Here is a 26,688-nt window from a genome sequence, read left to right as displayed (position 1 = left end):
ATGCATCCCCGCGTCTTTGCCACCTTTCCCACCTCTTATCAGAGGAAGACTCTAGGTTAATCAGCGCTTGGCCTGCCCTGACCATGCACACGGAGGCGAACAGGTGAGGCATGCAGTAGAAAACTGGTCTAGTGAACGAGACTACTGAACTAGTGTAATGAATCACAGTGAATCACAGTTTTCTGAAAAACGAACCAGCACTGGTCAGACGACATGCTGTATAAAGGGGCTTTACGCCGCTCATCATTTGCCACTGTCCGTGGTGCTGGAGTGTAAAACTGTGGCCAGCCGCTGCCTACGGTGTGTGCTATGTTCAAGTCACCTAGGAAAAAAAGTGGTAGACTACAATGGTACACGTCGTGGCCATAGTTAAAGCGTTCAAACATCAAACATCATTTTAATTTGCTAATTTAAATCAATCAGAAAGGAAACGCGGGAGGTGTATCGCTCGCTTTTATAACACAGAGTTTACCGGATTTTTGTGAATACTGCCTACTTTTGATTTTGGGATGCCGGCATCGGTGGATTCGCTGCCATGTTTGCTACTTTAATTAACACAATTCGTGACGGAGAGTGGGAGGTATGGGTGTCTTACTTATACCTAAGAGTCCACTAGGAAACTGGCGTTAACGTTTTCTTTCCTTCAACATTACGTGCTTTCAAATAATCTGATATGATTTGAACGCAGCATTTTCAGCCAACAACTCAAACAAGTTCAGGCTTACCTGTCGTTAGATGGCGCTGCACGCAAAGCAATCCTTTGGTCAGGCAAAAGCCCCTGGGGTGAGACAGAAAGAGAGGGAGGGGGTATACAGTAGCCTAGGATATCTGCAGTCTCTCTCTCTCTCTCTCTCTCTCTCTCTCTCTCTCTCTCTCTCTCTCTCTCTCTCTCTCTCTCTCTCTCTCTCTCTGCTGGCTGGCGATGCGCCCGCACGGCGGATCCTCCCCTCTGCCTCGGAGTGTGCCGGACCTACAGGCGGGAGGTGTGAGCACCAACTGCCGCTGCCCGCCGAAGCTGCTCCTACTTTGCCTGCACTGAGGACTGAATTTGGATACTAAAGCGAGACGATAACTCACACAAACTAGACTGCATAGAGTCCACCCCGGTGTGCAATGATGTTGCAGTGATAGATAACCGCCTTTCCAGCGCTATCTCGCACCCTACCGGCATCGTCAGCTGTTGCTTTAGGGGACAGGGAAGTGTCGGGGGCAGCAGAAAAAAGGCCAAACTATGCGCTTGATTCTCAAACGGTAACCATTTTCGACCCTAACTCGACTGGGGAGCGGATGCGAACAGAGGTTGTCAACGAGCCTCTGAGTGTTTTATGCCCGTTATCGGTGCCGGAGGAGCTGTACCAATGGAGAAAGCGACTCCACCGCCCCAGCCCCAGCCCCAGCTCCAGTTGTCGATAACAAAGACTGAAAGTCCAGCGGAGGACATCTCCAGTCTGACAGACGAGGAGCTGCTGAAGTGGACCAAGGAGGATCTGGTGCGGCGGCTGAGGCGGTCTGAGGCCGACAAGATGAGTGTGATTCTGGACCACGGGAATCTCATCCGAGAGGTCAATCGCAGCCTCCAGCTGCACTTGAACGAGATCAGGGGGCTGAAGGTGAGGGGCGCGCATTGGTAAAGGATGAGATCATAGGTTTTGAGCGCACCTGAGAGCGCGCACATTAGAAGGGGGGTGCTTTGCTGTTTGGAGAGCGCCTGTCAGCATGATGTAGAAATAAATGTTTCATTATTGATTTGTAATGTACTATGATGTATACAAGGGTGCATATGCATGTGAATATTTATAAATATAAATATTTAGGCTATGTGCTCATGCATTTGTCCATATGCCACTCACACATACACGCACACACAAGCCTTGCATTCCTGGAAATTCCCTGCACATAAATCTGAACAATTTACCCTTAGAATGGCATGGCATTGTCTTTGAAAATATGCAAACTCTCTGCTTTGCAGTAGCCTGGAGCCATGCTCTGCTGAGAGGGGGCATATGGCAAGATGCTTAGAAATGCTCAGTTTACAGTTAAAGCCTAGAACAAGATTGAGGTGGCCTCAGATAAAACACACTGGGTTCACTGGCTATTGTTGGAGACCTCGCCACCTCTCCACCCATCCATACTGCCTAATTAGACGGGAAAGAGCCAGAGGGTGAGAAAGAGACTGTGGGATGGAGAGGGAGGCTGAGGAAGAGTTGAATAATTACAGAACATAGTGCAATTTTTTGGGTGGTGAAGAAGGGATGTCAGAGTGAAGTTGCTTCGTAGAAAATGGAAGCAAGTTCAGGGCGTGTGATTTTGCTGCCCTTTTTAACCACTGTTATTTCTGCGTGTGGCCTCTTGATCTCCTACAGACAATTCTAATCTACATTATGTACAGCACATTGAATGGTACGACTCAATGCTTTTATGGAAAAGACTGAGGATTAGGATTTCATTTCATTATGACTGCATACAGCATTTGATATCTAAAAGAGCAGGGACATGGATTGAAATCAGACAGTGGTTGCAACAAAAAAATCCTGAAATTAAAATGAACAGAAGACAAAATATTGAGTGTGATGCTCTGTATGAAACTAAAAGCCCTTTTTCTTCTCCCTGCACTGATCCGCATAGTCAACATTTATTACTGCTCTTAATGCTTTGGTCTGATGCTCATTAGTAACCCTCTTACTTCCGCTTTCATTCTCCCTTTTCTCCACTCTCTCTTTCTGTGTCTCACCCTCACCCTCTCCCTCCCGCTTCTTCATCCTCAGGACATTAACCAGAAGCTGCAGGAGGACAACCGTGAGCTGCGGGACCTGTGCTGCTTTCTAGACGATGACCGTCAGAAGGGTAAGCGTGTGTCCAGAGAGTGGCAGAGGCTTGGCCGTTACAGTGCCAGCATCATGCGCAAAGAGGTGACCCTCTACCTCCAGAAGCTCAAGGAACTGGAGATGCGGCAGGAAGAGGTGGTCCGGGAGAACCTGGAGCTTAAGGAGCTCTGCCTGCTCCTGGATGAGGAGAAGGGGGTTGTAGGAGGAGGTGGTGTGGGAGGAGGTGGAGTCGGAGGTGGCGTAGGGGTGGGAGGTTGCCGTAACTCCATAGACAGCCAGAATAGTTTGCTGCTGGTGCCTGGCACAGGGCTCCTGATGAGGGACATGGGGGATGGGAGCAGCACCTCCAGTGCAGGGAGCGCCGACAGCTCCGATCATCCTCACCATAAGCAGCCTCATCTGGCTGGGGGAGTGGGTGGAGTTGGTAGTGTTGTCAGTATTGGTGGCGAAAAGGGGAGCCCTGAGCTCCTCCACAAACCCAGGTGTAGCAGCATCAGTGGAATAGGAGGAGGAGGCCCAGGAGAGCGGGAAGTGTCCAGCCCTGAGCACCCGGCTGGGCGTCACCGCAGCACTAGCTTGGAGTACCCGTACGCCCTGCCCCAGCCCTGCCGGCCCCGCTGTGGCTCCATCTCTGTGCCTGACCACAGTCGCGTCATGCGGGGCCTGAGTCCAGAAAAATACGGGAAGAACGTGGGCCGACGGAGTCCGGAGCAACACCCGAAGCACCACAGCTCCGACCTCCTGCTGGGTCAGAAGCAGCACTTCCTAGGGCAGGGAGGCAGCGGGGAGCTCTACCAGAGACACCACCGGAGCAGCATCAGCAGTCTCGGCGGCGGGAGCCCAGAGCCCCGACAGGCACATTTAGGGAGCATTGACCACCATGAGAAAGGATGTGTGATCCAGGGGGGCAGCCCGGAGACTCACAGGCACCAGTACAGCATGAGCCCGGACCAACTGAAGTTTGGCAGCCCTGTGAGAGACGGGCAGAGGAGGCCGACTGGAGAGGAGCTTTCCCCACATCATCGAAGCATCTACAATGGGATGAATGGTAGGTTTGTGTGTCGTTGTGGGTGTGTGTGTTTGCTGTTACCGTCCCGTTTTGACCCTCCAATTAACCTCAGAGAATCCCACCACAGATAATGAGATCATCTAGCTTCTCACCCATGCAGCTAACCTCTCATACACAGTAGATGACCCTATGAAGCACCTTTTGCACACAACACACACACAAAGACAAAGACAAACCTGAACTAAATTTTCTATCTCATTTTCTCTCTCACGAAAAGACATGATGAGATGAGATGAAGATGGATGGAAAAGCTCAAGAGACTTAGACTTTACTAAGATTTTAATGCTGACTATGTAGAATCAACCATGAAACAATTACACTGAATATGTTGTAATTTAGTGGCGAGCCTGCATGGTTCTCATTTCATGAACCAGCAAATTACGCCCTTATATGACATATTGCCTAATTGGTGCATGATTGGAATCTAGTTATTTGATTAAGGAAATGGGGAAAAAATGTTATGAAGATTATGAAAGTTGCACAGCAGTATTGATTTTTTTTTTAATACTCCTGTGTCAAGAGAGATATGGGAGGCTTGATGGAGAGGGAGAGAAAAGGGAGCTCAGAAAGATTCATTTTACGTGCCCTCTAGGCTGAATAGGTTCGGCTCAAATCAACCATGCTTAAAAATGCACGTAGTAGTGTAACGCTGTCGCTGTCTACACAAAAGCTCAAGCTTGCAAGTGCATGCACGCACATACACACACACACACACACACATACACACAACCACACTGCAATTCCTGAATACAGAATTGCCCCCAAATCTTTGCTCCGGTCACACCCATCTGAGTGAGATCAGTGGGGGTTAAGGGTGTGAGAGAGAAGGTGGAATATCAAAGTAGTAACTTGGCTGCTGCTTAAATACCCCACAGTGGCTGATAATGATTTCTGGAGCCCAGGTAAAAAGTGCTGAGTGGCACAGAGCTGGCAGAAGCTAAAGGACATATTCCTCAAGGTGAAATATCTGCCTGACTTTGCAATATGGAGCTTAAAATACAGCAGAAACACAAACAATCCACACTGAATGAGGTTGCGCCAACACTTCACAGAAAGGATTCCATGAAGCAATGCCGACTGTGATGTGAAAATATATGTTACTGTGTCATTAAATGACGAGTCATTTATTGATAATTGGGTCAATGGGTTCTGGTGAGAATATGTCATTACAAAGCCGTGACATAAATTATTGGGTTACAAGAGAGGATACTGTGATTGTTGACATTGTTTGGTATTACGAATGACCTTAGTATTTCTGTAGCCCCAGACAGAACAATCTAGTAGTACTGAACATGCTCTCTTTAGCCCTTTTTAAATCTCTATGGATTGAACCGGATTATCGTAAAAGCACAACTTTGATTTGGATCATCATTTTGTTTCTTTTTATAGCTCATTGTACTCTGTAGCTCTACAAGAGATTTTCTTGAAGTAACCTGAAACCCATATAATGTCTGCAAAAGGCCGTGCCACATTAGTGTCTCTCAAACTGTTAATTGGAAAACACTGTGAGTGCATAGTGCACTCGCTGGCCCGTGAGCCTGGTGGTTTTCCTACTCTGGCATAACTGTGAGGATAGATAGTTAGGGAAGCAGCCTTTAACCACATCCATAAAGACTTCAGTAAGCATCTGTGTGAGAGCGATTTGAGTGTGCATGGCCACAGGGACCAGGGAGGAGTCTTTTTGTTGGCATTGGAATATCATGGCTAGCTGTATGTCAGAGTGGCCGTTTATCACTATCAAGAGTACGTCCCCATGGGGCCACCGTGTCTCCACTGACCTGACAAGGACACTCACTTTGTGTCACAGCACTGTATTTACAGTATGGACCCACACCTGTGATAATACTTAAGCTCTGGACTGTGGGTATTGGAGATTTCTTTTTGTAATCACTGCAGGTAGCGAATTAACTGTCTCGGCTTTTCAAACATTTGGCATGGAGCAACGGTTGGAGCAAGTGAGCGTTTAATTCAGACTCTCATGCCGCTGCACATTTTAATATAACAAAAGGCTGTCTGTCTGTGGCCTGTCTTGAAATGCTAGAATAGCAACAGTCTCACCAAAAGGCCACTTTAACTCCCCACAGTCTTATGGGATAAGGAAAAGATAGAGAGTGGGTGCAGAGGAAGGCCTGTGTGAGACAGAGGAGGAGAAGATAGCAGGTTTGTGGCACTGGTATGCTGAGACTGCGTGTGTCAGCCACCATCCGATCCCTGCTGCCACAAAAACCCAGGAACAAGCCCTGTCCCTTTTTTGGACTAGGAGGGAATTTAATTCCTGTGACGATGTAGTACACTCCAGTCTGTTGGATTATCCTATAAGCCCTTTGCACAGTTTTATTTCATTTTTTTTTTGGACGTGTGTGCGTGTGTGTGTCTGAATGTGTGTGTGTGAGTGTGTGTGTTTGTGTGGTTATGTCCCATCCGGGGTCATTGTAGCACTGTAGGTTTTCGTAAACACAATTCAGATAAAGTCTCAGGTTACACCTGCCACTCAACAGCACGGAAACTCAATCCATTTAAATTCCAGGCGAAATCCAAAGTGAAAACAAACAGGGCTCTGACCTCTTCACTCTTTTAATGCGTTCATCTGTTGCTTCTTTTAGGAAGGTCAGATCACAGCCACTGTTATTTTGACGCTCAAGAGAAAAGAATACCTCAAGACTAACAAGAGCACCCCCGATTTCCCCTCGTAAACATGCGACTGATGTTGAGTTGCAGAAGAAAAGGCACCCACTTGTGAAACGTTTCCTCTTGCTCTCTCATCCAGAAAATTTACTTGCCTCAAAAAATCAGTAAGAGCTACTAAAAGGTGTTGAAAGAAAGTGCATAGAATATGGAAAAAAGTGCCCCATGAAGTGGAATTAGAACAACTGCATGCCACTGCTGGTACTGTTTGAGCTATTTTATGGCCTTTACAAGCAATGGCACCTTGATTTTCAGTGGTGGCCCTGAGCCAGCACATCTGACTTGATCATGTGATAGATTACTCATTTGTGACAGATAATCAGCCATGCAGCACAGTAGTCTCCTGACCCAGACTGCACGGGTGAGTGTTTACTAAGCCTATAAGGTTGCTGCACTGCAGAGGGTCTTTTTCAGAAAGAGGAGAGCCTTAATCATGTTTTCTGCTTTAGCAATCACATGTTCTGCATATTAGCTTAAGCTGCTCAGATGATCAAGTGAAGAAAAAAAAAAAAAAAGGCCACAGTGGAAAAAGACACAGTTACATGAGAGCCTCTGCCCTTGTGGTGCCAGTGAATGCCACACAAACAAACACACACACATATGAATGCACATACATACACACAAACCTCGAACCACATGCCGCAATATCTTGATATATACACAGAGAGACACACACACACACAGACACTGGCTCTCTAGCAGTTCTTAAACTCACATTGCTCTCAAAGTGGGAATTCAAGTGTCCCGAGAATACGAGAAGTTAAAATGTGCACGTTTTATATTTTGACACTTTCAATTTGTCCTCTCACTTTTTCTGCAGAAAATTCCCTCTCATCTTTTGTCTTTCTCTCTGTTTTTCATCATTATTCTCACTTCCTCAGTCTTTTATGTTTTGTCCGATTGTCTTGTATTCTTATTCCAGTCTTTATCTGGTAACGTACGTGTGTGACCTTGGGAAATAGTCCCCTTTGACCCTGTTTGCTTCTAAATTTACCAACAACACCAGTAGACTCAGGTCTTTCCCATGATACTCATGCTAGAAACACACACACACACATGCACACACACATGCATGTGGACTGTCACACACACTCAGACACAAACACACACATTGTAAATCTCTCTGAAATATAACAAGTCCGTTGCTGTTTTCCGCCCTCACTCGACTTTTGTTGAGTGGTGAAATTCATTCACGTCTGTTTTCATTTCCTGCGATTAGTTTTGATTCCTTAATGAGAACTGACAGCATCATTGAACCTGGAAGTTTCTCTTGTGCATAATGATACCAGATGTCTATGTCCATCATCCTGTAACCTGTCATTGATTCTGTTGGTGTATGTGTGTGTGTGTGTGTGTGTGTGTGTGTGTGTGTGTGTGATTGCAGCCTCAACAGAGACAGTCCAACTCCTCTGGCCGCTGTTGTTTAGAAGTGCTGCTGCAGTGACAGTGCAACAGGAAATGATCACTGTAGGTTTAGCCGCAGATTATGCTTTCCCTTTCCGCTGCCAGTTAGAAATGCCAGGCTCTCTCTCTCTCTCTCTCTCTTTGCTCTCTTTTTCCTAATTGGCTGCCAGTGTGAACAACCAGCTGTCGGACAGAGAGAAAACTGATTACAAAGCCTTGTTTCTGGAGGAGACGGGATGTACTGTTTGCCAGACTGAGTTGAGGAAAGCGGGGTGAGGAAGTCTTTGAGTGGATTACTGGGCAAATTTCTCTCTCTCTCTCTCTCTCTCTCTCTCTCTGTCTCTCTCACATACACATACGCACATGCTTCTCTTCCTCTCTCTTCACTCTGTCCTCCTCTTCCTCACTCATCTGCCAAGGCGATGGATGGCAAGCCTCCCCAGCTCCAGACAAAATGTCAAGTCTTACAGCCTAAGCTGCATGAAGAAACTCAAATGTTTGTCACAGCTGCTTGGCATGAAAGGATTTGGGGGAGCATTAGGCCGCTGTTACTCCTGTGGATTAGTATTATTACCAGACGGATTCAGCTGTGCCACTGGTATCCTAGCTTTACCTTACATTACTTCGTCAACTTGTTCAAACTGCATTATGTTTCATAATTTTGAATAGTTGATCGACTGACGTAGATTGACTTATTCATGCCCATAATCCTGTGTTGCTGCCGTCTAAGTCTGCCAACACAGTTTTCCAAAAGTGAGGATGGTATATAAAACATATTGAAGTTTTTGTTTGTAATTTGTCATGACAGTTGCTAGTGTTTCCTTGCTTTAAAAACAACAACAACAACAACAACAACAAAAGAAAAGTAAAATTGATATGAGGACTCCAGGGGCATGTGTGATACTGGAGGCAGAGGTTTTTATCATGACCCTGTCTCTAAGAAACTGTGATACCACTTTTACATGCTATGATGGCATTTGATTTTGTAATCACACCTGAGACCAATTAAGCATCCCAAACCCCCCTGCCCATAGGCCGCCAGAGCAGCCATTAACCAGGGAGGGCATGATTAGACCTTTTTTATCTACCTCTGGTGCATATCATTGTGATTTTTTTTTTTTTTTTTTTTTTTTTTTACCATGGCACTTTCAGCTTCATTTCTTTAATGCTTGCTCCTCTTGGAGCTTGCAGTCAGCCACATATGCTGCCTATTTTTTGGTTGCACTGGTAATTACATCTGTTAAAGGCAAACTCACAACAGCAGCATTCTCGATAGGAAATGGAGTGTGAAGTGTCTCTAACAAGAGAACAAAATTGTTTTTGGCAAGCCAAATTATAAATCAGGGAGAGGCAAGACGAATAATTACATACTGCAGATACTCTGTAGCTAAGATGAATGATATTTTTAGGCTGTGTTTGGAGCAGTTGGGCACTTTGATATGTGAATGCTGTCAAATGAACAAAGGCAACTACTGTTTTAATTGGAAAAGTCCTTCAGCATTGGTGATGTTGACCAACTACTGTAGGAGGTTGCTATGGTTCCCAAACAGTTTCTTTCACCAGCAGCTCCTAAGTAGATGAGTTATGAAGGAGACTTCTTGGCTCGGACTAGCATAGCTCCAACCCAAACCTCATGTGACAAATGTTCCAGAGTAGCCCCAGTCATCCGGTAGACATGCAAACCCAGAGGAATGGAGAACAGTCTTTGTCCTCTTACGGTGTGCCAACGGGGACCGGCCCACTGAGCTGAGAGGAAATTAGCTTGCTAGGCCAGGTAATTAACTGGAAGTTGAGTGGCTGCCATGTAAGAGGGCAGGATTGGGCCTGAGGGGACTTCTGCCTGTCCCAAAGTCACCACCAGCAGCCACATTTAGATATGTTACGTTTGCTCCAGCTGTAGAGTGCTGGCAGTGTGAGACTGCTGCTACCAGGCAGGGACGACAGAGGAGTGAGGGGTGAACCTGCACAGATGTACCTATGTGTACGTGTGCAGGCCTGCACAGATATTATTGTGGATGTTTTGCAGTTTTGGGCTGCCTTACTTTGTGACTAACAAGAATTGATGCTCATATTCTCACTCATACTGATTAATTGTCAAGTCCTGGATAAACTTCCTGATTTATTTCTAAATTAATCTTCTCTTCTATGGGTATTTCCAGTGAATATTCCTATAGTATGAAGAAACAACTTTGATATATGGAGCATTGTGATAGTTCAGGCAGGTGCAGAGTTTGTTTAGTCATATGTTCATAAACTCTTCAATCAGATATGACCACAACCCTTATTGGCTGACTAGGTGGTCATTTAAACAGATTTGGCACCCAATCTTCCCTAGCATTGCATGTCTGCGTTATTCACTGGCGTGGCTTGCTGTCTTATTATTTTCATTCAATAGCATGTATGTCCTAGGCTCTGCCGGGGGTTGTAAGCTCAATTAAGCTGTGATCTTGCTTGCAAAGATTCATTCTGAAGCTTGTTATGACCCTTATTCACTGTTGAAGGCTACACAGGGAGTAACATAACAAAGTTAACCAAACCTTTGCAAAATGGAACTGAAAACAGCAAGAAAGGGCTACTGAAACATTCAAGAGCCAGGCAGTCAACAATGACATGACCAGAAACAATACCTTCTGGCTTTGGGCTTGGAGGGGCCCCTTTAGGTTGCTGGGACTATGAGTCAGCATTTTTCTGGGAATTCTCACAGGTAGATGTTTCACGTTTATCCAAGATACTCTTGTGTGTCAAGGCAAACTCCTCTGCCAGGACTGCAGCTTCCTGTAGGGTAGTTCCTTTTTGTTCATTCAGGTACACCATAGTCTGCTGTGGAACACAGTTCTTAAATTCTTCCAGCATCATCAGTTCCCATAGTGAGCTGAAGTCAGTAGTTTTGCTGGCTAGACACCATCTATCAAAGAGTATCCCCTTTTCTCCAGCAAACTCAACACATATTTGGGAAGGAGACTTTGTCATGCTGTGAAAGTGCTGTCTGTATGCTTCGGGTACCAGGTCATATGTCCTAACTATGGCACTGTCCTCAATGGAGAGGACTGCACAAGGCTTTTGTGCCTTACCTACTAACTTGCAGAAGTAGAGGACAGACATCCTTTAGCCAATTCAAGGCAGCAGCAGTCAAGTGCGCCACATTTCCACTTCAGTTTCCTGGAATGGAGGAAACAGTGCTTTGTCGTTACTTACATCAAATGCTGCAGCAGTTGAATTGGAACCTCTTTACGTGCTTTTTCTTTTGCTTCAAGTTCAAGACGGTCTTAGTGCACCTTTAAATCGGGCATTGGCATTGGACAAGGGAAAAGAATTAACAGGGAATGTCTTAAAATGTTGCAGCAGGAGAGGTGATTTTGCGTCAACTGGGAAAACTCAAGACATTCTCAAGGACCTCAGGGTGACTTACAACCAAAGCCACCCCTGCAGCAGTAGCTTCAGGATCATCTCCTGGGGCCTGCTGCTCAGGCCCTGGTAGGAGAAGCACATCTTTATCTACCAACCCATTCAGAATGATGGACTTTAACTTTGGCAGAGACTTAGTTACAGGGATATCATAATGTGCAGCAATTACACACAGGCCATTTTCCCCCTACAACTATCAAACTATTCCAAAGTAGGATTATTCACAAAACTTTCCAAGCTTAACATAGCCATATCCCGGATGAGCCCCCATTTATGTCACAACCCTTATTCAATGTCTAGGGGTACACATTGAGTAACATAACAAAGTTAACCAAACCTTTGCAAAATGGAACTGAAAACAGCAAGAAGAGGCTGCTGAAAAACTTGTAAAGTGTAACAATGAATAACATTTATTTACAGAAAAAGGTCAACACAAAAATAAACCGACTAAAATTACATAAGAGGAAGCAGTAAGTCACCAGGGTCTCCAAGGCCAAAAAAAAAAAAAAAAAAAAAAAAAAACATAACAGCCTTCACTAACAAGAAAATAAAGCTGTACTGAACTACAGAGACAAACAAAAAAACAGTTCTAAGCTCAACACAAACAGGAGAAAAAAGGGGAGCAAAATAAAATGCAGAGAACCCATATAAAGCTTCCTTAAATGATACTAAGATTATCTTAAGGAAGGCATTTCTACAACTAGTCAGCAAAGGCAAAGGGTAAACACAAAACAGAGTTGTGGTAGATGCTATCAAATACACAGAACAATAGCAGCACCAGCCCAGCAGACAGCAAATGACAAGGAGCACTGGTTTCACATGGGACTGATATCCTGCTCCACTGATGATCAGTGAGTTTCAGGTCAGGCTGATCCAAGCAAGGGGTGCAGCAGACCAGAGAAGTCACTGGACGTAACAAACTTCACTGCAAAAAAAAATCTACATCTTCACAAGTCATTTAGTCTCAGGAGGAGACTGTTTTTCTTGTTGTTTTTCACTTGTTTCCAATTCTGACCAATTTGTTTCTCAAATGTTCATGAATTCAAGTATCATTTTTATCATGCTAGTGGGCTGATCTGCCTCATTCTGTCAACACTCTGCCAACTGTCAACATATTTGTTCTTGTCCCCAGAGAAATTCCTGAAACAAGTGAAACTGCACTGGAAGCAAGTGGTATTAACTCATCCCACTGGTAGATTTTTTCCACTTGTTTTAAGAAAAAAAGATTGAAAAGGCTGAACATGACAGTAAATGTCTTCTTAAGATGTTGAATTTTTTGCAGTCAAGCTTCAGTAAATGATTATATCTTGACGAGCGTCCTGGCTGAACGTCAGTTTACTGCACCGAAACTGTTGTGGTGCTGAATGCAAAGCTACACTGATGATCCACTCACTCCAGTTTCATCACTTTCATGACACTGATGAGCTGCTGCCTTGCTTTGATCACTGTGAGATGGTTTTACCAAGAGAAACAGTCCACTATCTGTTAAAGACAGGGGTGGGACATGAGATAACACATCAGGAAGATAACATAGCGTGTCAAAACCATTGCAAACCAGCAGCATTATTCTCTCTCTCTCCTTCAAAACGCCCATGAGAGATGTAGTTATTCATTTCCTGGGGCACACATTTACCTCCTGCCTGCATTACGCACTTCTGATGTAAGGCTTTTTCTGATGAAAATGACAGCAAGGCATGTGTGCAGCTCTCATTACTGGAGATTTATTGACACTGCCTGCAAGAAATGATTGGCACCAGTGTCATTATACTGATGTCATTGTCTCCAACTAGTTCTCTCTATTTTGGTGTCTTGTCTTCTGGGCTTCAAAATCTTCTTTCCTCTGATTAAAAACATTATAGAACAGCTTGGAGACACTGAAACTAATTTCATTGCACACACACACACACACACACACACACACACACACACACACACACACACCACTTCTTTAGACTGAGTTGCTCACTTTCTTTAGGAACATTTAATTACCTTTAATTGCTTTTTTTTTTTTTTTTTTTTGGTCTGACTTTGTTAGAGCTTTAGGTATAGGTGAACCATGATTTCAGCTGAAATAGACAGGCAATCATTTTCTCTTCTGGTAGGTTACCTTTTGAGGATTTTTTCTGTAAATGTATGTTGGTGAATTTTTGGGTTCTCTTGGCATGATTTTGAACAGAATTCCATTTTTATCGTGCCATTTCTTAACATTCTGCTCATGACTTCTTTAAATCATTTGATGCGCTCCTCTTGTCTCATGTAGCAGTGGGCATGTTACAGGAATGTTTTGGGAAATATACCCTTTTCCGACTTACCCACACTGAGAGAAAATGTTGGATATCATTTTTACTTCTGCACACTCTTTTCTATGGGTAGTATTTTGTGTAAGCTTAGCATAAAGGCTTGAAGTCTATGGGAGTCATTAGCCTAGCTCTGTCAAGTGAAAAAACAAACCTCACAGCAACTCCGAGGCTGTCTTATTTACACAATGTATGTGTATTTGAAATACACTTCTTGAAAAAAAAAAAAACAAAAAAAAAAAAAACAAAACGTTTAAGTTAATTTGTGCTGGATCTTCCTATACCTTCAGCAGTGCTCAGATCACTGATAGACAGAAGGATAAGTGTGTTCACTGCTTCTTGACAGCTTCCCCTGAGACCAATATCATTTATTTATTTTTATCTGTTTTCATTTTTTCATTTTTTTTTTTTTTTTTTTAAATCCCAAGATGTGTATTTCAAATACACATGACAGCTAGATAAGACAGCTTAGGAGTTACTAGCCTGGCTCTGTCACTTTGACAGAGCCAGGCTAATGACTCCCATAGACTTCAAGTTTTTATGCTAAGCTAACATGAAATGCTACCCATATGAACCGACCTACAGAGAAAAAAAAGGGGGGAAAAAAGGGTATTTCACCCAAAACATTGGAGTATTCCTTTAAAATATTGTTTTCACTGCTTGGTCTGAGAAGTGTTCTTGTTGACAAATGACATATGTGAGACATACATTTGAAAACAGAGGAATGCAAATTCTAGTATGGATGTAGATGTAAGCATAACGCACATATGTCAGTGTTAATGCTTTGATATCACCACATCTGTCAGGCTTAATCTGAGGAACTGTTACCCAAATTAAGTTTTTCATTGCAGTGTAGTGAAGCAGATTGCCTCAACTGCTTTTCATATCTGATGCAAGACACTGCTCCCTGCTCTTTTACATCCTCTGTTATTTCTATGTAAAGACAAAAGTTTTTTTTTTTTTTTTTAATACAATACAGCTACAAAGGGATTGCGCTCAATTTTGTGAGGGAGGGGAGAGACAAAATACTGCAAGAAATAGTAAACAAGTTGTAGCCTTAGGACTCAGGTCAGCAAAGTCCAAATGTGTGGGACGCATCAAGCAGCAACCGTTAGATACAAACTCCTGGTGCTGGGCAGGGCCACAAATAATCCAAGAATGCTTTGAGGTCCCATCACTTGTAGTTGGTGAAGTTACCGATATTGTGTCTCATCCCCCACTTAACCACACCCACACACACTCACTCACACACCACCTCACCATCCTCCACACGCTACGTCCCACTTTTTATATTATTTATTAGCACTGAGGATTGATGGGTGGTGACATGTTTGCCTCCGAAATAGGACAACAGCAGTTTATCTTGCAAATGTGTGCTTCAATATTTAATTTACCATAGAGAGTCATAGCAGAATGCATGCTACCTCAGTACAACTGCGCACAGATGGGCTCTTGTCGAACGTGGGGGATGATGTAGGCCTTGAAAACTGGAGACAAAGACAAAGCAACATAAAATAAAGAGTTAGCGCTGATGTTGTGACAGCACTTGCTTTCCTGAATTCTGTCTCTTTTTTTTTGTTTGTTTTTTTTAGAGTTTATCTCTTTGTAAATTAAATTAGTTCTCAGCACTGTAATAGAAAGATTTCATATATCTATGTCCATCCATGTCAAATATTTCAATAAAAAAAGAAGAAGAAATTTGCAAATTTGATGGTTAAATACTGTGTGTGGATGCGTGCCTTTTGATGTCTGTATGTCTGTCTGTCTGTCTGTGTCACTCCGTTAGAGGCAATGCTAAAGTCGAACTGAGATCACAAGGCCAAACGAATTGCAGAGGCAGGGACATAAAGGCTCCCCCTACACACTTATACAAACATTTGCACACACACACACACACACACACACACACGCACGCACACACACACACTCAGTCCCTAAGGCATGATCAGCCTACAGGGCACCAATTAGCCAGCTCTACTCCAGTGCGCTCTACACGCTTCTCTCCCGACAGTCTACTTTAACCCTCACAGTCAGCCAAGCTGCTGACACCAGAGTTTCAAGTTATTTGCTGTTCTCACCTGCTATCATCAAGCACTTCCATACCATACTTACACATTTGTTGCTGACATTAATTATGGCAGCATGAAGGGGCTTGCTCTCATTTTATTTTCCTACTCTTAGCAATCTAATGTGAAAACAAAAGAGGACTCAAATAAACTGTTGGTACATGATGCTTTAAAGCTGTGTAAGATAGTATTGTTTTGTTAAAATATACCTGGATCATCATCCTGAATCACAAGAGTTCCACGCCAACTAATTCAGACACTGCAGATTTCCCATATTTGCCCAAACTAAGTTCTGATGTCAGGTATGGTCATTAGTGGGCAAACTTCTCCATCCTCTCGGGTAGAAGAAGAATTATTTCTACTTCTTCGGTTTGATCCTTTTTCAGTATATATTTTGAGACCTGAAATCTGACTGGCTCAAGAAAAGCCTATCTGGTGCATCTCAGAAGATTATGCTGTCAAATTCATTCATTGTTGTCATTCGCCGATGAAATGAAGGTCCTGCTGATGTTAAATTGATGGCGTTAAGGCTTTGTAGCCCGCTCCCCCTCCCACATACACATACACACACTCCCTCCAAAAAATGCCACTTCTCCATAACATATAAAATAGTAAATACTTAAGAATGGTTGATATTCTGTTAAAGATGAAATGAGGATGGTTTAGCTCAGTAGACCAAAACAAATGTGGCGTAAGCATGTGACGTACCACTCAATTGAACCATGTAGACTCAAGCATCTGATTATATGTATATCCCATGTATTTTGTCAGTGAAGTCTAAACTGTCCTTGTTTCAATCGAAACTCAGCAATTTTGCATTGTGCGCCTATATAGCCTGAGGCACTTGGTTGCAAATTGCCACGGTGACTTTGACTTTGATAACACCTGCAGTAGACTTCCCCCTAGTGGTGAAACATGTCATGACCGTAGTTGAGGACGGATATACGACCAGTTTAAGATGGTGCCACCGTGACAACCCCACCACCAACAATTAGTGGTAAATGGAATCTGAACAGCAATGAATGAGCACTATGTTCAGAGATAGCTGCACTCACTAACATTACATCTTTAGCCTGTCATGCTCATTTCCTAAAGCAGATTTCATTCTTTAATGGGGCTCTATTGGCCTAGCCACTCATCTAGTTGCATCAGTGCACTGCGTTCGGCCAACCAGCATGAGCTGATTCAACCCTGTGAGGCTCATCTATAAGTCAGGAGCCACTTCTGATTGACTTCTCTTTTGGGATATACTAATACTACCAGTACAAACAGACTTACTTGTAGCTATTCCCTGCCCCCTTATACTTTTTTTTTTTTTTTTTTTTTTTTTAAAGTATGGGATGTCTAGCCAAACTGATTGTCATGGCCTGGTCCAGAGTGTGGGCCATACAGCGCAGAGCAGCTCACCCTGTGGTACCACCGGGGCTGCTACACGTGGGACATCTGCAGAGGTGGTTTGACGGCCATAGTTGGACCCAGATTGGCACAAATGGCATCTGGTGAGCACCCCTGGTAGCCAAGAGAAATCTGGACCCTGCTGGTGAGCAGGAGACAGGAGAGGCTGCTTTTCACGGCACCATGGTACATAGAGATGACTCAGCTCTTGGCAGTGCTGCCCTGGATGGTCCCCCAGCACTGGGGAGCGCAGTCTCAGACAAAGGAAGTGATAGGCACAATTCCCAGTCTGCAACAATCCCTCAAGGTTTGGCTCCTTGGAGTGCCAGACTGATTCATTCAGAACTGTCTGCAGACACCGTCCAGACTGTCTAGGGTGCATGGATGCACTCCACTATTTCATGCTACACAGCTAAATAGCTGCATTTCCAAAGGTGGTGTGCAGAGAAAGAGATAGTGATCCATTGATTTGCTTTATTGGATTCGTTCTCTCTTTCCTTCAGCATCTGCCGTGGAGTGGAGTGCATTCTACTACCACAATGTCAGTGCTCTCCTCTTGACATAAGAAGTCTGGAGAGAGGTTGGTTTTGATGATACACTCCATCACCTCTTGGTGGAGGTAGCCTTTGGTCCTCAAGGCTCTTTTGAAAAAGCCTTTTGAGCACATAAGGCAGGCTGGCAATAGCCTTGTTCAGTGGGACATATGTTGTACAAACACAGGCTTTCCGAGGGCATACACACACACACACACACACACACACACACACACACACCTGCATACACAAACACACCATATGGGGTCATGTGAGACAAGGACATACCAAGTCTGGCTGGCTTGTTGCATGGTGTTTCAAAGACAATAAGGCTTTGCGATATGGGATGTTGTCAACATGTCACTGCTACAGCTTTGGGAGACGTAATCAGACAATATAGTGCTGTTAGAGAACAAAGCCTATGTAAAGTAGACTGACAGTTATGCGTGATGACTCTATGATCACAGGCAGCACCCTCTAACAAGTCACCCTGCTGCTCTGTGAGTTTCTGAGGACTTAGTGGATGAGGAGTGATGTTGCTCTGTGCTACGAAACACAGGAGCAACACCACTTTAGAACTGGAGTCATCATGTGTAACTGGTAATTTCATGCTACTGAAATTCAAAGTTTTAAAAACAGTTGCCTCTCACTGGCATTTGTCGCCTGCAGTATGCAAAGTTGCTTAGCATGGCATTAACTTTGATGACAGATTGCATGGCCTTATCCAGTAATATGGCTTTAAGCATAACGTATTTTTTATAATGACTTGCCTTACAGTGTACATGATGAATGCGCGACAGAACTCTATTTGTCATTTATATTTTAGCACTCCAGAAATTTCAAGTGCATTGCTTAAATAACTTGAATTTGTGCATAGCCCTGCTGCAGGTGAAGAAAGAGAACTGTAAATAGATTAGTGTGACATTTAAAAATGCTGAATATTTGAAAAAAGGAATTAAAAGGTAAGTAGTCCATAAATTGGCAAAGGGAGGGGTCCTATCCCAGAAGGAGAGCCAAGGAGACTCCCTGCTATCTTCAAATGTTCTCACATTTTTTATCAAATGTGAGTAAAATGACCCAAGCAATTGAAACCTCCAAAAAATTATTATAATAAAAATTGTTTCCCAATTTTTTTATGTAAGGTACTTCATGTTTTTGTTGACTATCTAAATAACCTAAATATCCCTTTAACTAAAACTAAAACCACCACCGCCCATGTGGCATGTTATAGTGACCTCAATATCATCCAAAACAACCCAAACAAGTGTGTGTAAAATGTTGATCTCCTTATATGTTTTACTCAGGTAAACCAGTGTGGGGTCAAATAGACCCTAATGAAACACCTATGGGTGACAAATATTATATTACATTATATCTGACAATACACATCATCATGTTAATTTTATGTTTACCCAGTTTTCCCCATTAAATTAGGAAAAGTCATTTAAATATGAAGCCAGAAAATGATGTTAATCATGTATTTAGAGACATTAAACACTGAATGTAGTCAAATTGACTCCACAGATAAGAGGAGGGTTAGTGCCTATGACCAACTTAGAGTCTCCATGCAGCCTGACTTGCATGTCTTTGGAATGTGTGAGAAAAAAAAGAAACACATGAGCACAGAGAGAATGTGCAAAGTCCACACAAAAATGCCTGTACAACTGCATGACCTACTGAAACCCCCTGCCACCCGGAGCCCAGGCAGGGAGGGAAAAATCCAATATCTTTTACCCAGTTGCAGCACTGGCCTGCTCCCATAATGGTGTCCTTATTATTTCCAGTCTCTATACAGTAGCTACAAATTACCTCTGTGTTATGCATTCTGAACGTGTTCTCATGTTCCGCATTACACACAACAGCATTGACTGTACAGAAACTGCCTGAGGTACATTCGGCTAAGCCAGGCAGCCTCGCTGACTGACTGACCGCTAGCTAAACGGAAGGTCACTGATCTACCATGCATCTCCACAGGCTTTCCTGCCTCGCCAGCCTGAATAATTTATGTGGCAGATTTTTAGGAGATCTGAGGGACTGGCCATGTGAAATTACCTTGCATTGATCCTGTAAGCTGAGAGAAAGAGAAAGATAGAGAGAGAGAGAGAGAGAGAGAGAGAGAGAGAGAGAGAGAGGGAGAGAGAGAGAGAGAGAGAGAAACTGATAGATCAAAGAGGATCGAAAGTTGAGGGGCTCAGAGGCGGGCAGGTTGATGTGTTTACTGGCTTGATTCACACATCAATAACAAGTTGATTACTCATTTTGTCAAAGTATATAGAAACACCAATCTTTGAGGGGAAAAAAAATTCAGGGCCATTGTTGACGAGCAGAATCATTTTCATCACCTGGAGCCAGGACCTTGAATCATTTTTTCGAGCTTAGTTTTACAATTTTCTCGTCAAAAAAAAGAGATCAGGTTTTCTACGGTTTCATTATTACTGTTTGTTTAATAAGGTTACAATGCTCTTTTGGTGGAGTTTTAGATTATTCCTTATATAAAGTTAATAGTTGGTCTCGGGTTGCAGAGGGAGAAGGGTTCCTGATCCAGAGCTGTGATTTATTTAGTGTGGGAGCAGCCTTGCTCCCAAGCCAATCTCAGAGATCTCTTTGTGGGGAAATTACGCTTGAGCTCTGGTGTGCAGAGGTGGAATTTTAGGGAAGTTAAGCCCCACATTATTCCTCGCTAATCACATTATCTATATACTCTTTCTCTGACCCCCACCCAGCTCCTTCCCTCTGCACATCTCTCACATCCCTTTAAATCCAATTTTGGTTTTAACACCCAGCCCATAACTAAATCACCAAACATCCTCCAAGTGTTCCACGTGTTCTCTCACCTCACAGCTCTCCTTGAAGAGCTGGTTAGAAACGTGAAACAAGCAGGTTTCATCAGTCATTAATAATGTTCAGCCACAGTAGATAAGATGCTCTGGATGTTGACACCATGGCTGCTGTGTGCTCATCAGACTGTCCTATCACAAGGCGGCCGTTTGCGTCCCTGTGACCCGCGTGCATGATCGCTGACCTTGAGACAGCAAATCCATTTATGTGAACGGTCCCCTCTCCCCTGCGCATGATCTGCTACACTATCACACCATCAGAGCATGTTTACAGAGTCTTCTCCTCTCAAATGCCATAAATACCATCCAGACAGCTCTCAGCTACGCCTAAAGAGATGGTACACCCAGTTAAACACAGGGATTTTCTTATTTAGTATCATTCTTGAGTATTATCTTCATCATCCAGCAAGATTTGGGAGTTCCTAAAAGTCAATAACAGTAATAAAATGGAGGTTTAGGGGCTGCATTTTCTACAGTAATACATTCCATCAGAGCTGGGCGGGTGTTACCATACAAGGGGAAATTGTGGCCACAGCAAAGGTACAGCAAAGGGGAAAATGTATTGCTTGTTGGAACTGAAATAGTTACAGGTCTTAGTAGCGCTGCAATATATAAGGAAATTATTCATTGCTAACACTGCTTAAAAACATACAATCTGGAGGCTTGTAGGAGTGGAGATGATGTGAGAAAATCCAAGGTGTGGCCTGCAATTTTGTTCAGTGCTGGACTATTGTGAAAGGGCCATTAATAACAGTTTCTGAGTGTGTATGTGTATGTGTGAATTGAGATCCTCCAGCCGAGGTGTACAGTATGTGATCATGTATTTACCCCCGTCTACCCACCAGTCGATGAGCCCTCTCTAGCCGTGAAATCAATTCCATTCCATAAACCCCGGCGCCCAAATGAAAATGAGCAGTTTTCATATCTCTCCGTGCAGTCTTCCCTCAGTCGACCCCCCACCAAACCACAATAAGATAAACAGAGTGAGGGAAAAGGGTGGGGAACGTAGTGAAGATGGCTACTGGAATCTTACGCAGAACTCAGCGGTCACAAGAGCATTATGAATCTTTAATGTGGGATGGTAGCGAGCCAAGGAGAGGAAATGTGCTGAAAACGTGATTATGGACTCATGGGGAGGAAACAGTTGGAGGAGGGAGAGAGAGAGAGATGAAGCAGGGAGCTGAGGGGAGGATAAAATAATTGTTTTAAAGGACAAAGGAAGTAAAGGGATAATGTTTTTTTCTTTTTTCTCTTTTTGCATTGGAATGCTCAAGGCAAAGGCATTTTCCCACTTCTTAAGCAAACCAAGTTCTGCCAGAGAACATACTGGCCTGCACACCCATTCACTATGGAATAGTGCAACACGAACAAGATGTACTACACTGACTGGTGGGGCACGGAGCCGCCCACAGTGGACGACACTGTTTTATCTGTCACTCTGTAAGCTTTTTTTTTTTTTTTTTTTTTTTTTTTATCTCACTGGATCCTTGTCTGTCTCCCTCTCTCTCTTCTGCCTCTGCTCCCCTTCATCTTCTTATTATGTCTGCATTTTGATACACTATAAGCTGGAAGTCTGGATAAACCCGTCAGCTTTGTGTGTGTGTGTGTGTGTATGCACCTTGCCAGCTTCACATTTCCAACATTTCAGCTTGTTGTAGCTCTGCTAGCTGTCACCTGCACCGGGGAGGGGGGTGTTGAACAACGGTAAATGCTGCTCTGTACAACCAAACACAATCCTTATCGGCTGGCATGGACCTAACGTTCCGACTTAATGTTTCATCTGTCTTTCAAAGTGCTCTCGAAATACCCACCTGACCGCCCATGGATTATAATGTCACGCTGAATCGTAGCCAGTGCGACATTATAATCCATGGTCAGATGCTCTAACTAGGACTATGTGAAAGGAAATGTTACATTTATGTTTTATATGGGCCAGCCTCTCAGTAGATACCTGGTGGATATTCTGTATCAAACCTATTCCCAGCCTCTGCCTTAAATATTTCCTCTACTTGGGAGCCTTCTCAGAATAACAAAAAGGGATTTTCCTGAGCAGAGTTTAAATGGTGCTGTGGGTGCCATGTCACCCACAGCTGACAGCTTGGACCCTCCCCTCCCTTGGGATTAGGTAACATCAATAAAATTTCCAGATAAGACAATTTAGTAATGACCGTTGCTAATTCACTGTCATATAATTTCATACATCTCTATTATTCCCATTTCCACCCCTCAGCTGGAATGATTCGTTGCCATGGAATCACATAATACATTCTCCTCTGCCAATCAAAGTATGGCTAAATCCGGCAGTTCTGATGTTCAACATTTACAAAACCTTACATTTGGGATGATAAACTGTCCACTGGACAATTTTGACTTTCTTATTCGACACACCTTTCCCTTGTTTGTTTTCCTTTTCACTGAGAATGAAATAACCGAGAGAAGTGACCCGAATGTCACTGATGAATTTGTAAAGATTAAATTAAGAATTTTTAAGTTGTTTGGTTGCTGTGACTTTGATGCACGTTCGTGACCAAATGTAAATTGGTGCCTGTGCCTTTGTTTCTTACATGTCGCTGAGAATTAGCACTGCATTTTCTATAACCTCATAGTTGTAAATTTAAATAAACAGCGTCCTCAGTGTGTTTATTAATTACTGCTATTTTGTAACTGGAAGATGGGTAGACAGAGGTCTCACTGTATGAAAGGCAAGCTACACCCTTGGTGGCAGTACTATCCAGCACTATGTTTTATTTATGAGTCATTTGTATGCGTTTAGACAGCCTAAACAGAACAGTCTAAACAGCTCTAAATCATCAAATTAATGAGGCAGTCCTCATTCTTCAAAACAAAAAGTTTGAGACTCATCTCTTCCTCTCTCTCCCTCTCTCTCTCTGTCTTTCTCTCTCTCTCTCTCTCTCTCTCTCTCTCTCTCTCCCTCTCTCTCTCTGTCTCTCTCTATCTCTCTGTCTCTGTCTCAGCTTTGATATCAGCTGGCTGCTGCACCAACAACTGTAGAAATGTCAAGCTATGGGACAGGTAAGAATACCTCTCCACCTTCTCTCCCTTTATAAACCTCTTCTGTGTTAATTAGACTCTGAAAGAATGAGAATAACCTATGGAGGGTCACTATCTTTTCTTTAACAATGGCTCCTAATCCTCTAATTAGCTCCCATTATTGCATCTTACCATACTGTGTGCCACTTTAAGCTAGAGCCACATCCACTGCAGCTACAAAAACCTTTTTTCTGTGTAACAATGGTAACTAAGCATTGTATGGTGTATTGGCATAGGGTATTTGTTTTTGTTCCGTTTATTTAGCAGGGACAATGCATATTAATAAACTTGATGACATTTCATCTCCCTGACCAGCTGTTACATGACACTAAGCGAAGCTATTAATTTACAGCCAAACTCTGAAATTGAAACTGAATTTTTGATGTACACAAAACTCAATGATAACCAGCTCAAATTATCTTAATGGTACTTTTGTTTAACAATTCTGCAAGTAGCTCATGCATTTAAATACGTGGTAAGCCATTCTCAGTGAGCTTTTAAGCCTATAATTGTGAATGTAGGAATATATTTGGGGAGTATAATCACTTGTGCAGTGTCTGAAATGCCTCCTCATATTTATTTTCTCATAGCACCATCAACACACAGGCTTTGTTTTTTTACATTTTGGTGACTGGTTTAGTTGGAAGGTTAGCTGCCTGGGAATGCATTTTCACAGGATATAATAATAAATACTGCTTTCTAATCTGGCCTACAAGCTACCAGTTGTCTAGTCCTGGTTGTGATTTATACTGAATGGCAGTCAGCATTAACTGAATTATAGGACCTAATATATTAAAATGTTTTTCCTTTGCTCTCGATCATTTTGTGGTCAATAGGCGCTCTGTTGTGCTGTGATGCCTGCGGGGGTAAAGGCATCACTGCTGAACTCCAAGGACTTTATAATGTGCATTTTGAGTTTCCCCCCAGTCGAGTCTTGTGTCATTGGTGGGTCAGCATGTGAGTCGATCCAGTGATCCAGATGAGTAATGTGTTTGCATGCTTGGTCTGGCCCAGGTGTAATCACAGTGGGTTTACAGGGGGACTACAGAGTTAGAGGTGACCCTTTCCTGTCTCTGCCTGCCATCTTCCATCCTCAGCCAGGCCTCAGTGGGAGGGGGGAGATGGCTCTGTTAATATTTAATGACTGCAAGACAAGACATAGCTTCCCCTAGAGGATAGTCCAGTCCCCCCAGCCTCTCCTGTCACAGAACATGCACACACAAACACAAACACCGGATCCTCCCTTCTCATGGTGTTCTGCCATATGTAGATAGTGCGACTTTTCCTACCTGTGGAAGTGTTTTCTTCCATTCCCCTCCCAGTATTTCTGTCACCCAGCTCTTCCTGGGCGACATTACTCACAAGAGCTCATACAAAAACATCAATGACTCAAACACGGGGGAAAAAAGGAAGTGCTTTATGTCAGTAGATGATTTGTGAGCTCCAAAAAAGCAACAGCTATGTGACAGCAGCGATGCAGGCTGAAGTGAGGCCCCCGCGGCCGTCCCTGGGCTGAGACACAGGCAGGCAGGCCGGGACACGAGGATCAGCCGCTGATAAGCAGCACAATAGCCTGCAGTGATGAACATCTTACTCCCTGAAGCTTGCAGCATCTTTCATTTCCTTCTCCGTCCAGGCCTTTGCATCTAGCTCTTACTTTGTTTTTGTGTGTATGTATTTACCTACCTACTGCACCGTTTAAGGGTTTTATTCTCAGTTTTAAGCTTGTAACAGCTGGATTATTAACATATATACACATCTTAAAGTGCAAGTACAAGTGCATACCATATTTAAATACACCCCAAGCCAAAATATTATGTATAATATCATACACTATATATCTGGTATCTATTGGCTCAGTTGGGATCTTTGATGTCTGTCGTCTCTTTTGTCAATTTTGGGGCAAAAATTCTCCCAAATTACAGTTAAAATGTGTGCTCTTCTTCTTCTTCTTCTTCTTCTCCTGCTTTTTTTTTTTCTCTACAGCTTTGATGCCTCCTCTTGACCCCAACTTGGCCAGCCAGGCTCCACAAACGGAGGGGAGGCGCTCGCGTGGTACGGCCCTCTCACATCACTGGCCCTGACAGGCCGGGGGCCCCTGGATGCCACCCTCCGCAGCTCCAGATGGTCCTTCCGTGCCCTCACCCATCTCCACAGCAGCCCTAAAACAGCCTGCCTCCATGTTTTCATTTCTACATATCAAGAGATTGTGTGTTTGTGAGTGTGAGTATGAGTGTGGGTGCGTGCGGGGTGTGAGAGTGGGGGGTGTTTGGGGGAATGCTATTAGTACGGTTGGTAAAACTCCTGAAGACTGCCGCAGCTAAACGGATGAGAGTGGATATCTCTCCCTGCCAACTGTGACATGGCCTACCTCCCGGAGAGCAAAGAGGGAAAGGGAGGGAAGCTGGACGAGGGGGAGCGAGATGAGATGAAGAGGACTCTGCTACCCTCTGTTTACAAATGTAGTTTATCAGTGGAGAAGCACATTTATTGGACTTTCTATAACTTGCTGTTCTTACCCATAATTATTTTCCCACACCCTCTCCTCTCCTCTCCTCTCCCTCTCTCTGTCCTGTTTCTCTCACCCCTCCTCTTTGAGGTCTCCTCTCTCTTGCTCTCTCTCCGTCTGTCTCCCTCCCCCTCCTTCCCCTCCTCTCCAGATATTCATCATCTTCAAAGTGTGTAATGAGACTGCTGTAATCTAATGTTCTGTCTCTTGGTCTCCAAACGCAAATCCAGCTGATCACATTATTGCCATCCTCTCCTCTCCCCTCCCTTGTGATTCAAAACTCTGTCAGTCATTTTCAACAGAGCATAGAAAACAGAAAACACACACACACACACACACACACACACGCACACACACGCACACAAAACAATGTTTATTTGTTCAAGATGTTCTAGCAAAGAAGAAAACCTCTTCCTGTGTCTTAAACCAAGATGGCCAACATTAGCTGCTGACAGATGTTCTAGTTCTACAAGATGCAATGTTCAGGTGTCATTTTGTTTTTTGTATTATCTTCTTTGCTCCCTGAAAGCGCCTATATTGAAGCTGGGGGTAAGATTATACGTTTCTCCATGTTGTTTTTTACAAGGAAGTAAAGTCCAAGTAAATAGTAGA

At 43.6% G+C, this 26,688-nt stretch overlaps 1 protein-coding gene across 1 annotated transcript; it reads left to right on the top strand.

Moving 5' to 3' along the window:
- The first annotated feature begins 975 nt into the window (after positions 1-975).
- Positions 976-26,688, top strand: ccdc85al (coiled-coil domain containing 85A, like). The gene is made up of 4 exons (XM_030054324.1): positions 976-1,610; positions 2,766-3,873; positions 23,492-23,549; positions 25,554-26,688. The coding sequence occupies exons 1-4, from the start codon at positions 1,326-1,328 to the stop codon at positions 25,570-25,572; spliced, it is 1,470 nt and encodes a 489-aa protein (XP_029910184.1). The 5' UTR covers positions 976-1,325; the 3' UTR covers positions 25,573-26,688.

The sequence above is a fragment of the Myripristis murdjan genome, chromosome 1 (genome assembly GCF_902150065.1).
Source record: "Myripristis murdjan chromosome 1, fMyrMur1.1, whole genome shotgun sequence".
NCBI classification, from domain to species: Eukaryota; Metazoa; Chordata; class Actinopteri; order Holocentriformes; family Holocentridae; genus Myripristis; species Myripristis murdjan.
Note: the sequence above shows the minus strand (reverse complement) of the source record. Positions and strands in the feature narration are given on the sequence as shown.

Bases quoted from the DNA above. Each gene is read 5' to 3' on its own strand.
- ccdc85al (XM_030054324.1), top strand. From the start codon at position 1,326: ATGCCCGTTATCGGTGCCGGAGGAGCTGTACCAATGGAGAAAGCGACT. The intron at 1,611-2,765 runs GTGAGGGGCGCG...CTTCATCCTCAG, and splicing joins ACGAGATCAGGGGGCTGAAG to GACATTAACCAGAAGCTGCA. The intron at 3,874-23,491 runs GTAGGTTTGTGT...TCTCTGTCTCAG, and splicing joins CATCTACAATGGGATGAATG to CTTTGATATCAGCTGGCTGC.